We start from the raw sequence: 16010 nt of genomic DNA on the forward strand, positions 1-16010 counted from the left end.
CTGAAGCATGGGAGAGATTGAGGATTGTTATTCCTGTGCTATTAAATCGATAAACGACAGCCGCACAGAAATATTTTTCACGGCTTTAATGTGATTGCGACCCGCGAAAGGGAAAAGGCCACTTTTAATGCTCACACAATTAGCAGTCATGATCGCCGTCACAATCAAATCCCATTCGTCGGCAGCAGAGTGAAACGTTGCATTTACCCTCGTGGCCGTGTGGCCTTTGCGCTTTACGAGTTTGCGAAATGCGGTAAGACAGCTTTTTGAGGATGGAGCTGTTTATTTTCCTCCATTGTTTGTGTTTGAGCATCCTGCTGCGCAGGTTGACTGTCCAGAACGTGCTGTGTGGTGACATTATGGCTCAGCGCTCCTCCGATGTAGTACGAAATGTGACAGGAAGCAGATCGATTTCATGTTATACATAATATCCATTTAGAAACGTCAATTTAAATTGTAGTAAATGAAAATCAAAATTCTAATTAGTCGGTTTCTCTATTTTGGCACATGATGGAAATGAAGCTGGAGATAATCAAGAAATATGAAGAGGGCTAAGTTAGCCTAGCCTAGGCTAGGCTACCACCCTCACTAGAGAATATGGCCATAACAAGCTCGTCACATATAGGTAAATAAATACTTTCTATATTTGATATTTGTTTTTTTTTTATTTTATGCATGTATATTATATATACGTAGCACTTCCTATACTATTTTGATACCATTTTTTAAATATTTATATAGAATGTTGATGTTTTTACCAGGGGTTTTACATGCATTAGCGAATTAACATAGGTTTGGATTGCCCGCCATACGGCAAATTTGTGTTACGATCCAGGCCGCGGAACGGATTATTCCGTAAACCGGTGGCCCACTGTATTTGGATTTTTTTTCCCACAGGTGTCTTGACTGTTTTTGAGCAAATTACACGAAATAGACCCATATACATTTTGTGGCTTGATGACAAATGGCTGCGAACTAGTGGGTAGCAGATGCAAGACGCTAACGTAGAAGCCTACACCTTCACTTGGTGCGCCTCTGACAGCACAAACCGATGGACCATCACATATGATCCAAATCCAGTCTTTTTCAATACCAGTTAAAAACCAAACCAATGTGCAGTTGTGCACTAAAACAGCATTTAAAGCAAATAAACGAAATTGTTTGCCTTGCTAATCATGGCTAAATAGAAACAACATGTATTCAAGTGTCTATAATACTGTCTACTGAGTATTTTCTACTTAGATTGTAAATGTGCTGCTTACTTTTAAATAACTTGTACTGAATGTTCTTCACTGTCATTGTCTCAGAAGAAATGTCTGTCCTTTGTTTGACTAAGATCTTTTTTGAAATGATGGGGATGTATGTACCAAAATAACCAAGCAATGACTCAAGCTTCCATTTTCTATGATCTTTCCTCCAAACCCTGTCTACTTGTACCCCACCTACTCACCCACAGGTATCACCAGCACAGCCCACAGGTGGGCGTCGGCGACGAACTGCAGACGATGATCCAGACGAACGAAGGCAGCGCTTCCTGGAGCGGAATCGGGCAGCGGCTTCACGCTGCAGGCAGAAACGCAAACTGTGGGTCAACTCTTTGGAGAAAAAGGCAGAGGAGCTCAGCAGCATGAACGTCTCACTGTCGGTATGTCTGTGGGCAGCAAGAGAATGATCTGAACGTGGCATATAAGGAAAGGCTCATTTCATTGTACAGCATAGCACATTTGATTTCATAATGCGACTTGATGTGCTTCATCACCTTAAAGTACAATACCTAAAAGCATTTATAAACACAACAGCTGAAGCAATTCAACGGGAAAGCAACGAGAACAAAGGTAACTTATTAAAATGAGTAGACAGCCATGATCAATGTAACCACAAAGGTCAAGGTTAGACTTATAATTGCGTTTTTGTAAAATTCACCCAAATTGAATTAAAAAAGGGGGACCGACATAAACAAGGTTGACTTGGAGAATTTTGGTAGTTTACATTTTATCTTACATTATCAATGATTATGATTAAATCTGAGTTGAGAACCTCGGGAGTGCCACTAGAGAAAATTTTGTTTCATGACCCGTGATCAATGTTAAGCAAATTGATACAAGCAAAGTGTCATGTTGTCTTTTCTTTTCTAACTTTGCTAAATTTATGTGACTGTCCAGAATGAGGTGTCTCTGTTGCGAAATGAGGTGGCTCATTTGAAGCAGCTGCTGCTGGCGCACAAAGACTGCCCTGTCACCACTCTGCAGAAGAAATCCAGCTACCTAGGTGAGCCTAGACAAAAAAAAAATAAGATCCATCGTCATTAATTTTTAAGACTGGCATAAGCAAAAGCCAAGAAGAAAAGAAACTAATATGCTCATTCGCTGCCATTGATGCCTTAGGCGTCAAAAATCAATATATACTGGGGTGTCAGTTGTGCTGGGTATTGTTTCATAAAAATGTTTTGCGATAAAGTAAAGGCATGTTGTGGTATGTATTGCGATATATTGGGCAATGTTTGTAAAAGAAAAAAAAAAACTGACTGAAAAAAAACTGAAGGAAAACTTGAAATCTCAAAATTCCCATTTCACTTAAACGCAGCATGAAATTCTACTGCTCGTTAACTCGTTCGATGCCAGGGACGTATTTTCAAATATTTTTAAGAGTCGGACATTAAATCCCACATACTTATGAATTAATCGATACTTAATTATATTAAGGACATCACTTTCCAAATACTTAAGTATTGAATCAATACTTAAGTATCTGGGATTGAATGTCTGGACTCTTTAAAACAAAGAAAAACATGAAAATATGTCCCTGACGATGAATGAGTTTTAATATGGCTGCTTGAGGAGGAGGAGGAGGAGGAGTAGGATATTGTATAACCTGAACACTGCGGGTGAAGAGAAGGAATATGACTACCGTCACTTTTACGTTGGAACATCGTTTCACTCAAAAAGGTAATGGATTGTAACAATTAATGTGCTGTTTTTGAATGATTTACATGTAAAACACGATTCACAATATGACAAAAATCATGATATGAAAGCCATTCCCGAGCAGATGGATGTAAAAAAAAAAAATATATATATATATATATATATATATATATATATATATATATATATATATATATATATATATATATATATGAAAATAAGGGGTTTCAAAGCAGATACGCGATTGGAAACTGAATGTCGTATTGCATCACTTCGCCCTTGTTGATAGTGAATATTGCCTCTTTTCCAAGATGACCAGATGGCATATTTCCCATGATTCTTCAACTGAAAGGCAGGAAGTAGTTCCATTTCTCAAACACATATGCTTCGTTTTTACTAGGTACAGATAAGGATGAGAGCAAGAAAGCGAAATTAAATCCGATGGAATTACTAATGTTTTTTTTTGTTTTTTTTTAATGATGAACCAAAAAGCCACCATCCATACTGTATACTGTACAAAAGGCATACCAGATTGTCAGGCGCCGTTGATTTTGGATGAAAGGATTTTAAGTGCACCTAAAGTCTGAAAACTATTGTATTTTTTGGACGATAAGCCGCAACTTTTTTCGTGTGATTTGAGCGCTACAGCTTAATGAATAAGATCTTTGATCACACACGCACGCACACACACACATACACACATAATTTGTGGCAGTCTGTGCATTTCACACTTAGGCCTTCAGTGACTGGACCCTTCGTACGCATTACTGGGCTACGCACGCTATTTTTCAGGTCATTTAAACATCAATTAACCCGCATCATTAATTAAAACTTACCATTTTACGTGCCAAAACTTAGAATAAGTAATAATAATTTACAATTATTTGTCCATTAAGTTTTATGAAGTCGATGAAGAGCAGGCAAGCTTTAACAAGATTGTACGCTAAATTACAAATGGCAATTTAATATAAGTGTCACGTCTGGGCACTCACGTCTGGTGAGTTGGGAGGATGAAGGAAGGCGAACCAAAAAATTTGCCCCGTTCACGAGTTCCCTTTGAAGGGATTCAAAAATTGATAGAAATGCATGATAAAACACCGGGTTTTCAATATATTGACGATATTTCCAATTTTGAATGGCAGTAAATGGGCCTGACATGGGCTAAATTTGACACCTACAGGGTGTGCCTCTTGATCTCCCGTTGGCAAGCATTTAGTATGGAGGGCATATTGAAAGTCGTCATGTTTTGACAATCAATGTAATATGTTAGCCTCCAAGTGTTTTTTTTGTATGCGTTTCTGTATCGAAAATGGGTCAAAATTTCTCCCATGGGTAAAGTGCACATTTTTATCTTTGATCGACAGCAGCTGTGGATGGGAGCATGAAAGATACGTCAGAGCCGACGGGTTCCCCCGCGCCAGTGATTCAGCACAGCTCCATGACACCCAGCCCCTCAGCCATCCATAACGGCCTGAGCTCGAGGGCGGCAGCCGAAGCGATGGCCATGTCTGTGCTGGCCGGATTGGGTCAGCAGCAAAGCATTGAGAGCGGAGCGTCTCACGTCATCATGGCTGCACATTCACAGTCCGCCGCCAGATGATGAGCAATCTACGCAGACTCCCATCGCATCTGTCATTTGAGGAAGGAGAGCAGTGTCTTCCCAGCCCCCTCAAGCCCCTAACCCTGTCGAGTCATCACGCTGTGGCCTGGAGCTCAGTAGCAGCCTTCTGGAAATGGACTGGGACTTTGAAAGAGCTTCCTGTTCACTTTGTCATAGTTGACAGGGGCTGGACTCCTCTTTTACTCCTTACTTCACGCAGTGGTTGAAATGTACCACTCACACATAACAACATTGTCACGGCCAACTTGATTTACACAGTCTGCAAGCATCCTATAGATTGGGTAGATTGGCTGCGACTGGTTTGGACTCTCACTCTTGCAGAGCTGGTCTTATTTGGACTTTTGATTTTAGATCTTCTGGTTCGGTGTTGCACATTTTGTTTATGATGTTGGATGAGAAGACGTAGACTGCTGCATGAGCAGTCTTTATCAGATATTTTAAGCAGAGGTGGGCAACTTACATTTTTTTGCTGGTTCAACATTCGTCAGAGCCAGCCCCCCTTTCTGTCATTGTTGGTCCGTCATATTTTCAAGCCAGGCGAAATTATAATCGTCGGTGTGTCGTATTTTTGCCCAACCTTTTGCCACCACTAGAGAGCGACATTTCACTTTTTATTCTGGTCTGTCATTCATCAGGCGCTGGTCTACTTCTGTCCGCACCCATACTAATTCTTTTTTTTTTCTTTCTTTTTTTTTAGTACTTACTCTTGAAATTAACACCATGTCTGTGGTTCTACAGGTACACCGCAATTGAAACACAACACAGTAATAGAAGTGTAACACCAAAACGTGGATCTACAATACACCGCCGTCATGTATTAACCCACATCTAAAGGGAATGCTGGTGGGATGAGTGCAATTAGCAATCAGGTCCACTGGGTGGCATTATTATGCATTATCACACTTAACACTCAAAATTGTGGGTGTCAGTTCTCATTTACAACTGCCTGCTTTACAAGAAGACTGTTTAATCAACATTTGTCTTATGTCACATACACTACAAGTAAAACTAAGTATTACTGAGGTTGAATTCGCAAAAAAAAACAAAAACATTCTTTAATTAGGGAATCAAAATCTTGTATTTCCTGACCAAGAGCCAATCAGAGAAATAATGCCAATTTGTTGGGCACCCATTGGTTACTTTAAAGCGTGGCCGTCTTGCAGTGGAAACGCATTCCAGAATGCTCCTATCAGCAAGCAATTTCTTCATGTTAATTAAATTTAAACCATATTTTCAGTTGAATTATACTTCAGTAAGGAAAGAGGGGCATGGCGGACGTACGAACATACAACAGACATCTGACATAATGTCTATCTCGACGATAACGATGAGGGATGAAAACCACAATTGCGATTTTTAATTAGCCCCTTTTTTTAGCAGTTTATCAACGCCGGCAAAGTGCCCACCTCTGTATTTTAGACGTATGTTTAAATTTACCCATATTCAATATCGCTACAGTGTAATTTAACAGAAAACTCAAAAACGATGCACATGCACAATATACATGTTCGCAGGTTCCAAAATGCACATGACTAGCCCCCTAATATTCACTTAAACAACAATGTAAACATTAAAACGCATAGTTTTTAGCTAAGCTTGGACTCACCTTCCCCTCCTTTTGTTTTGAATGCAGCTTATCTCTGTTTCTTGCGCTCTCTATTACAACACCAGTATTTATATTAGAGGTGTCCAAACATTGTCCTCCATGGGACGCAGAGAGAAAAAAAATTGAATTGAATTTTCTCTACCCCATCCAACCATTCATCCATTCACCTACCCAGCGCTGGAGTCGAGTTGCCGGGTAGCAGCTTTAGCAAGGAAACCCAGACTTCCCTCTTCCCAGCAACTTTGTCCACTTCTTCTTGGGTATTCCCAGGCCAGCCAAGGGCCATAGTTTCTCTAGCATCTCTTATCTCGTCCCCGGGCCCTCTTGTTTGTAGGTGTCCAGTAGACATCCTAATCAGATGCCCTAGTCAGCTCAACTGGCTCCCCTCAACGTAGAGGAGCAGCGGCTCTACTCTGAGCTTCTCACCATATCTTGATGGGAAAGCCTGGGCCACTTGTGTCCAGGAGCTTGTTCTTTCTATCATGAACCAGAGCTGGTCCACTGTTCCACAGCTAGGAACAAATCCACATTGGTCCTCCTGAATCCAAGGTTCGGCTTCTTAACACACCCTCCTCTTAAACACCCTCAAATAGATCTTACCAAGGAGGCTGAAAAGTGCGAGGGGGGACCACTACTCGGTTTCCCAATCCAAGGGCACTCTCCTTGATGTCTATGCGATGTTGTAGAGACCTGTCAATCAGGAAAGCCCTACAATATCCAGAGCCTTTAGGAACTGCAGGCATATCTCACCCACCCCAAGGGCCTTGCCACCAAGGAGCTATTCAACCTTGGTGACGTCAAACCTAGAAATAGAGCTGTCCTGGTGCCAAGTGCACACCTGGACAACTTTTTGTCTAAACTGTTTTTGACGGACAATCTTTGACGAGCACAAAGGTCCAGTTACAGAGCACCACTTGGGTTCAGATCGGGGTAGCTGTTTTCACTAGTCACACCCATTTAGGTATCATCTTGCTTGACCATGTGAGCACTGAAGTCCCCGGCAGAAAGAAGAAGTCCCCAGAAAGAGCTCACCCTTCAAGGACATCACAAAAGTGGTGGCTACTCTGAATTGCTGTTTGGTGCATAAGCACAAACAACAGTCAAGACCCCTACCTCTTTGGTGTCGAACTCCAGTCCTCGAGGGACGGTATCCTGCATGTTTTCCAGGTTACTCTCCCCAACACATCTAATTCAATTGATTGGCTTATTAGCAGGCTCTGCAGAAGCTTGAAAATGATCCTAATCATCTGAATCAGCTGTGCTTAATAGAGAACGGTCTAAAACATGCAGGATAGCGACCTTTGAGTACCGGACTTTGACACATGTACCCTAGCTGAAGGTGGAGGAAGGCTACCTTTTCGCCCACTGGGGTCAACGCCAGCGTGCAGATGCTAAACCAGGAGGCAATAAGAATGCCCACACCTACTCTGCTCACTCAGCATGAGCAACTGCAGAGTAGAAGAGCGTCCAACCCCTCTCGAGAGGATCAGTACCAGTGCCGAAGCTGTGCATGGAGATAGATCTTGCCGAAATTCTCTGCCTGGCACAATAGTTCAGGCTTCTTACCTTCCAGTGACATTCCAGAGTTCTCTTCTATTTCCAGGGATCAGACCACCAAACTCACTCACCTTTTGGCCGCCACCCAGATTACAATGCACCCGAGCCCTATGGCCCCTCACACAAATGATGAGTGCGTAGAAAGGCAGACCCACGTTTCTTTTTTGGATGGGGGCCCCGGTGACCTATGCCGAGGCAACGGAAACCGCAAAATGTTTTTATTCGTCACAGAGGTCTATGAAACGTGTTGTGTATGGTCCCTCACCCAAGACCCGTTTGCGCTGGCAACGTCCCAGACAACTTAGCTCCTACGATCATGGGGACACGTAAACCCCTCCGCAACAGTAAAGACTGCTCATGTAGGGTAGTTTTATGATATTTTCAATTTAACTCTTTCAGTGCCAAACTTATCAGAAAAGAAAACCTGTAGAGCACTGTGTGTGAACTCAAAAGAGATTTTAAATATGATCCGCACACATTTTGAAATCAGAAGGCACTAAGAACTGTTAAAAAAGGGGGCATTGATAACAAAAAAAAAAAAAATTGTAAGAGTTGACGAACAAAAAAAAAAATTGTAAGAGTTGACGATAACTTGAACATTTTTAGCCAGGAGTCATAATTAGCATTTCGTAGGCCACATAATATGATATGGGGGGCCGGATCTGGCCCCCAGGCCTTGTGTTTGACACCTGTTCTCTAAAGTAGTCAGTATACTGTATTTAGCATTTTCACTCATTTTTCAAGGCCAGCTGAACACTGACTGCTATATCTGTGTAAACATGGGTGGTATGTGAAAGATTGATTTCCATCCGTTACTTAGAATTATAAGTATGTGATGAATGTGTTGTATGTATGGCAACACTGTCATCCACTGGTCAGTAATCACTAGTGCTCAATTAGCTTAATATTAGATAAGTTCTGGTCTAGGGTGTCCGCTACCCTCCATAAATAGATGTATTTGAGGAGAGTTTTATTATTTTTATTACTTTTTTAAAAGATGAGAATTTTCATCCATGGCACTGAAAGAGTTCAATTATGAAAAGCCCCCCAAACCCCAACAATTAGTAAATAAACTACACATTATTTATCAAATGTTCTAATTTTGAGAAAGTTCGTTGTGGTTTTCTGTTGAAGGTGATAAATAATTGCATGTGTTTTTGAACTTGCACCCCACAGGAATAGATCCTCACTTGGAGAAAGCAGCATCTTTATTGAGAAGCAATTGTGTACTAAGCAGACCATATGTAGTGCCTTGCAAAGGGGTTAGCCCTCCTTGAAGATTTTTTAACCTTTTACCACATTTCACCTTTCTAACAAGATTTTGTTGTTGTAAAGAATCAACACAAGGTGGAACCCATACCGAGGCGGAATGAAACAGTCAAGTCCATAAATGCGTATTTTAGACACATTTTCACCATTCCAGCGCTGTACAACATCACAATGGATTTGAAAAAAAAACACACAGCGGATTGTGCTTCAAACTCTTGATCTTTTAATCTGAGGGGATTGGCGTCCAAATTAAGTGAACGACAACACTTCTGGTTGTCATCATAGTTTTTAGATTTCAAAGTCTGGTTGATTGCAGAGGATTTGCAACAAGATCTATTTATGATCTTGGTTTTTACTCATTTTAGTCCCTTAACTCTTTCAGTGCTAAAAGGTACCTGAAAAGGCAGCCCCTAAAGTGCCAGATGATTTCCAGCATTTTGACGCAGCTTTCAAGGCCGACAGAATATTGTATTGTGGGACTATATAGACCACAGGTCTCCACTCACGGCCTGGGGGCCAGATGCGGCCAGCCGCATCATTTTATTTTGCCCGCAAAATACTGATCAAGTTTCTGGCTTAAATACCATTAAAATTTGCCATTTGCCCGCTTTGCTTTCTTCCTTCACTGCTTCCTTCTCTCCCTCCTTCCTTCTTCCCCTGATGTAGAAATTGGTGGTCCAAACTGAAAGATAGAATTCAATTATTTACAGAGAAAAAGAAAGGAAAGATTCTATCTTATTCCGTTCTTTAACTGTCCTTCCCTTCGATAAAACATGAGCAAAAACAAGGTGCTTTTGATGGCAAAATTACAGTTTGCGCATGTATAGAACTACATCACAACAGTGATATTGGCATAATATTAAGGGGAGTGTTGGTCACAAGTGTCGACTATCCAGTCATTAAAAAAAAAAAAACATAGTGGATGGGAATTCTTTTCACTGAAACTTACATGACAAAAATTCTCCTCTATGGCCCTGAAAGAGTTAAAAGGATGTGTTATAATTCCTACACTATTCACCTGATTTCAAATTAAAACTCAAGTCTACCCAAAGCATCTTGTGATTGTTTCATTTCAAATCCACTGTAGTGGTTTCTAGAATTTGAAAGCAGAAATTCGTGTCGTGTGTCAATCGTCAAATATTTATGGACCTGACTCAATATGGTGCTTAGAATTTTTTTTTTGAATATTTCATACTTATTTCACACACTTGCATAGTTTTAAAATCAGAGGCCAGCAAAAACTGTTCAAAACAGAGATTGGAAATTAAAAAGTTTTTTTTTTTTTTTTTTTTACTCCCCAAAAAGTTGAAGACAACTTGCAAGTTTGGTATTTCAGCCAGAAGCTTCAAATCAAATCCACGGGCCACATAAAATGGTGTGGTGGGCCGGATCTGGCCCCCAGGCTTTTGAGTTTGACACTGTGATCGAGAGACTGAAATGTTTGCCCATTATTTTGCAAATTCTCCATTGTGATTAACGCATGCAGTGTAAATCCCGATCCATCCATCCATAATCTATAGCCGCTTATCCTCACAAGGGTCGCAGGAGTTGCTGTTGTCTATCGCAGCTGACTTGGGACACACTGAACTATTTGCCAGCCAATCACGGGGCACAGAGGGACAACCACGCATTCACGCACCCAATTATACTTAAGGAAAATTTAGTATGTCCAGTACACCTGTCATGCATGTTTTTGGAGTGTGGGAGGAAGCCAGAGAGAACCCACGCGGGCTCGGGGAGAACATGCAAACCACACAGGAAGTCCGGAGCCAGCTGGATTCAAACTCTTGTCCCTTAACTCTTTACTTGCTTGCGACAAGAATTCAAGCCATATAAAATACTTGTATACCAGTGACTGTTTTTTTTTTTTTCCTGAATTGAGTGATGATACTCGTGGCTAACGCTCCTCTTAATTTTAAGCTTATTGAGCACTCTCGTAAGGATTGTGGCCATTTGATGGGGGTTTTGCACTTGATAGCTATGAAAGATGTGCTCTGCGAGGTGCCTTTTCCGCTTTCCACTGAAAGAGTGTTGCGGACGTGCTAACCACTGCACCACCGAGCCGCCGTAAATCCAGATTTTTATACAGTACTTTTTCACGCAAAAAGTGCCTCTACCTTTAAGCCATGTTGACACACTTGCACATACACATGCAAAATACACATGCAAACACACCGCATTGTGTGTTCTATATGGAAAAATGTATATTTTTGAAAGTGCTTCCCACACACTGAATGCAAAATTTTACCTCCTATTACAGCCCTTTATGAGAAATGTTGATGGTTCTGAGTGCATCCCAACATAGCGCTTTGCTTAACACCCTATAATATGATAGTTATTTTTCTTCTGGCCTCTTTCTGTGCGCAGCTTTATACCCACATTCATACGTACACACACACACACACACACACACACACACACACACACACACACACACACACACATATATATATATATATATATATATATATATATATATATAATACACACACACATATACATACACAAAATTGGCATGATCTCCGAGATAAATACTAAGCGTGGTTACTATAACTCAGGACCGTTGCACATCCTTGCTTGTGAGATTAATGGGATGCATCCCGCGTTCTTAACAAAATAAAAAAAATCAAATAAAAATCAAACACAAAGCCATATAACCACAAATAGAAACACACACATCTCTTCAAATGTCTTGATTTCTTGATGTATCACTGCTTTGAATTGCACTTCTGGTTTGGCCTTAAAATAACATGTGCCTCCCTCTTCCTGAATAAACATTATTTTATGGAAGAAAAATGTCCTGATCCAAAAATAAAAATAATAATTTAAAAACTACCCACTCCGCTGTTACGGAAACAATACTGTCATCTGATGAAGAAATGGGGTCATAATGTGTCATGGTTATAATGTGTGATTTCTCCTTTTGTAATGTTTAAAATGCCTTTTCTACCTAAAAGGGTCATTAACAGTATTTGAAAAAAATGTTTTGCAGGGACATGGCTCCTTTTGCGCTAATCTTTTCATGACATTCTTGTTCTGACAATCTTTTATCACACAAAATTCTCATTTTCCTTTCTTGTAAAACAACAATGGAAAAAAAAAAAACACTGTTTATGTTTGACTGCATTTTGAATTTATTTGTGTAAAAAGTAGTTGTTCACATCGTTTCCGCATTTTCTCCCAGCACTGTACAATTTGCTCTGGAAGGCTCTATAAACGGGTGTCAAACTCCTTTTTTATCAGGGGCCACGTTGTTGTTAGTTACTGTCGCAGGGGCTATTGGGGGTGTGAAGTCAAATACATTTGAAGCATGATCGTCACACATTTACACATTTTGAAATCTGAGGCTGCTAAAAACTGTTGAACTCATTCAAAGCCGGGGATGTATTTTCGTGTTTTGTTGTTTAGGAGTCCAGACATTCATCTGGGTTTGAATGTGGAAATACATAGGCATTGAATGTTGAAAGGGCTATTGGGAACAAAAAAAAAAGTGTCAAAGTTGAAGATAAACTTGCAAATGTGGTCTTCTAGCCAGAAACTTGCAGTCAAAATTAGCATCTCGCAGGCCACATAAACTGAAGGCGTGGGCCGGATCTGGCCCCCGAGCCTTGAGTTTGACACCTGTGCTCTATCATGAATTTGGACATTTCCCCTACCTTTTTGGCAGTAAACTTGATGATCTTCACCATAGAAATTTGACCTTATAAAGTGATGAATGGAGCAGTTTGTTGCATATGTTGAAACAATTTGTGTACATGTTATTTTTGTAACACTCCTGTAGTAGACTGATCATTGTAAGACATGTCCTTGTCATGTAAATAACTGTATCATACGAATATATTAGGTTTTCGTGCATGTCCATGTGGATTACTATGAGCACATAGTTTTGCTGCAGTTATCATAAACGCAATGCCATGTTAAGAACATTGCAGCACACTTGCATTCGGCTGTTGTTTGCAAATCAATATTGTTAATGTTCACTCTCATTGTTAACTGGTTCTCAAATTCAGATGCAGATCATATACTAAAAATGTCAAGACGAATAAAAAAACATGTTTTATACATTTTTGTATGTTGTGCGTGCTGTTTTTATTTGACCATTGTTCACTAATTTTGGGAAGGGCGTCGAGTCACATGTAGAAGGAACATAACCCAATGGATATATGACATGAAAAGAACAGAATATGGAGAATCATTTTATGAAAAAACAAATCTTTTATATTATTTAGTAAAAATGAAATTGACATTCATTATAGTTATTACAATTATTATAGTTTGTTATGATAATGATGTCAGGTTATTTTAGGTCAGCAGAGAAGGCCTTGCTGGCCCTGACGGGCCACCACTGCTGAAAGCCACAGCGCCACCCGAAGGATACACGTGACATTGTGCATTTGGCCCTTCCAAAGTCTATTTGTTACTTTTCAGCTATACTGAGGTTTAAAAAATAAAAATTGTGATGTGCACACCTTGTAACAAACTCTCAAACTCCACCAAACAGGTTGATGCCAATTATTTAGTCCAAAAAAGCATTAAAAAATAAGATGCTGCTTTAGCTTTGATGGTGGCTTCATCGCCTCATTAGCAAGCAATTGAAGACATATTTTGACACATTTCACAATTTTCAAATATATATTAAACTTGTTGAATTGATTGCTTCATTGAAGAGTTAAGAATATTTTCACAGTTTAATATAAAATTATATATAAATATATATTTTTTATGAATAACCCAATGTTCTGTCCTTCTTAAATGTTACAATGGCTTCTGTCTAGGTAGGAGCTTCTCAAATAGTGTGTGTGTGTGCGTGTGTGTGTGTGTGAGGAGGGGGGGGGGGGGGGTTGCCAGGCGGGGGCAAGGATGACCCCAGTGAAAAGGCTTTGTCTTCATGTTATTGCAATAAAATAAGAATTTTTTTATCTTTTTTTATTAGTTTCAGCAGCTTTGATGCGCCTGGGTTTTTTTTTTCAGTTTTAGACTAAGCTGTAAAAGCTATAACTGTAAAAAATTATTAACAGTTGTTGAAAGTTATATTGCTTTTTTATTTTGTTAATGTTAAATTGGGTACAGGTTTAGGTATACTTATACAATTTTTGTAGATAATCTTATTTTTCGCGTGTGGGGGGGTTGTGAAATGTTTTCCTGCTTCTTTGGGGGAGGGCTTGGCAAAATATAATGGTGAAGCACTGGTATAGAGGATCACAGTTTTGTAACATTTTTTTTTAGCAGCAAAAAGATTTTTATAAACGGATATGCCAGGACATCGAATTAAAGTGAAGCCTCTTATATCATAATAATACACCTGAAATTTCTATTCATTACAAAAGGCACCCCTACGAGTCGCGTGATATATATGTTTTTGACTGATTAACTGGCAGCAACCTTTTGGGGGAGATTGACCTGGTTTGTAATGAGGAGCCATGTAATCTGCCAATGTTATTTTCTAAACTTCAGCATATTTTGAGAATAACAACTACAGTATGCTCGTTATCAAATTGAATCTGTAAGGCCCTTGTTTGGCTTGACTGATACATTTTTTGTTTTGTCAATTTGTGTCCTTGGGTTGAAAGGACTCCAACATTTTTCAGAACCCCCGATACAGACAGTATCTGACAGTGACAATGTCTGTGCATCCTCTGCAGCCGTGGCAATGCTGACGAAGGTTGAGTCTTTATCAAGATTAATTTATCCAGCATACTCATTAGCGATCCCGTCAAGATGTGTGAAAGAAATAAATAAAATTAATTTCAATTTCATATGGAAAAATAAATACCACAAGATCAGAAATAGAGATTTGGCAAAGAATTATGAGAATGGTGGGATAAAAGCAATAGATTTAGAAATTATGAATGGGTTACTTAAGATCAAATGGCTCCGATCCTTTTTAAGCATTAATGATGATGTAAGGTTTTCAATACCTTCTCTTGTTTTTGACAAAGTTGGAGGTATTGAGTTCCTTTTAGTATGTGACTTTGAATTATCCAAGATGCCCATAAAACTATCTAAATTTCATCAGCAGGTCCTATTAAATTGGAAAATGTTATTCAAGCATAATTTTAGCCCCCATAAAAGTGCCATTGTGGAACAATAGGGTGATACTGAGTTGGAGAAAATCCATGTTTATGGAAGATTGGATGTCAAAACAAATTTGGTCTTTGATGCACTTGATTGATGGGAATGGGAACTTACTTGAATTCAAAGATCTTAACGCCAAATACAGCATTATTTAAAAGTGAGATTAAAAGTGAATGAATTAAAAGTGAGGTTAGATGGAATAGATCTCGTGAGTGATAAGTGCAATAATTTTTTAAAGTTTTAAAGTTTTAAGTTTTAAAGGAAGTATTTAGTATCCACCTTATATCCGTATGACAAGAAGCTCATTCTCTCTTAGAAACTATAATAAATGTGAAATTTCAAATATTCAAACAAAATACTTAACATTTCCAATTCCCCCAAGTGTAAAGAAATTCATTTTACAACTATAAATAATATATTTATCCCTCAAACGAATTTATGAAAAGTAGATTTAAATTAGAGGTAGATAACTGTTATATTTGTAAAACGAATTTGGAAACGACAGCACACCTGTTTTATGAATGTGAGACTATTAAGAAACTATGGAAATCTCTTCAAGACTTAATATCATCCAGTTATAGTAACATTGACTTTTGGTCTTTTAGAAATATTCAAATTGGAATTATTAAAAATAAAGAACACTGAATTTTTGGGTCAAAATATTATTATCTTTACTATTTTTTTCATACACAAGTGTCTGTGTGCCAAATCTCCCCCCTTGTGATCTAATCTTAAGAAAGAATTCTCCTTATTATTCAAATGTTTAAAACAAATAAATCCCCATGCAAACAAACTCTGGACACGTTTAGAGACACTTGACCTATCCTAAACCCCTTGTTTTTGTTTCTCTTATTTGTTTATTATTTTTTCTTTCTTTTAACTGCATTGTTATTGACTTTGTTATTCACATTGCTCTCATACTGTTGTTATGTTTCTATTTGTTCTTGAAAAATGTTAT

The 16010-nt window shown here is 39.0% G+C and overlaps 1 protein-coding gene across 5 annotated transcripts in view; it reads left to right on the top strand.

Annotated features, from left to right (window-relative positions):
• atf7a (activating transcription factor 7a) overlaps nucleotides 1–13041 on the top strand; it is a 47380-nt gene extending 34339 nt beyond the window's left edge. For 4 of the 5 annotated variants that reach the window (XM_088407595.1, XM_088407599.1, XM_088407598.1 and 1 more), the window contains exons 10-12: nucleotides 1457–1645; nucleotides 2163–2268; nucleotides 4289–13041. In XM_088407595.1, coding sequence (XP_088263721.1) covers nucleotides 1457–1645; nucleotides 2163–2268; nucleotides 4289–4524 — 531 coding nt within the window. In that variant the 3' untranslated portion in view covers nucleotides 4525–13041. The remainder of the gene's footprint in view (nucleotides 1–1456; nucleotides 1646–2162; nucleotides 2269–4288) is intronic. The other variant, XM_088407596.1, reaches the window with a different exon arrangement.
• The last annotated feature ends 2969 nt before the right edge of the window (nucleotides 13042–16010 follow it).

The sequence above is a fragment of the Hippichthys cyanospilos genome, chromosome 2 (genome assembly GCF_059441005.1).
Source record: "Hippichthys cyanospilos isolate Australia breed blue-spotted pipefish chromosome 2, RoL_Hcya_1.0, whole genome shotgun sequence".
Lineage (NCBI taxonomy): Eukaryota > Metazoa > Chordata > Actinopteri > Syngnathiformes > Syngnathidae > Hippichthys > Hippichthys cyanospilos.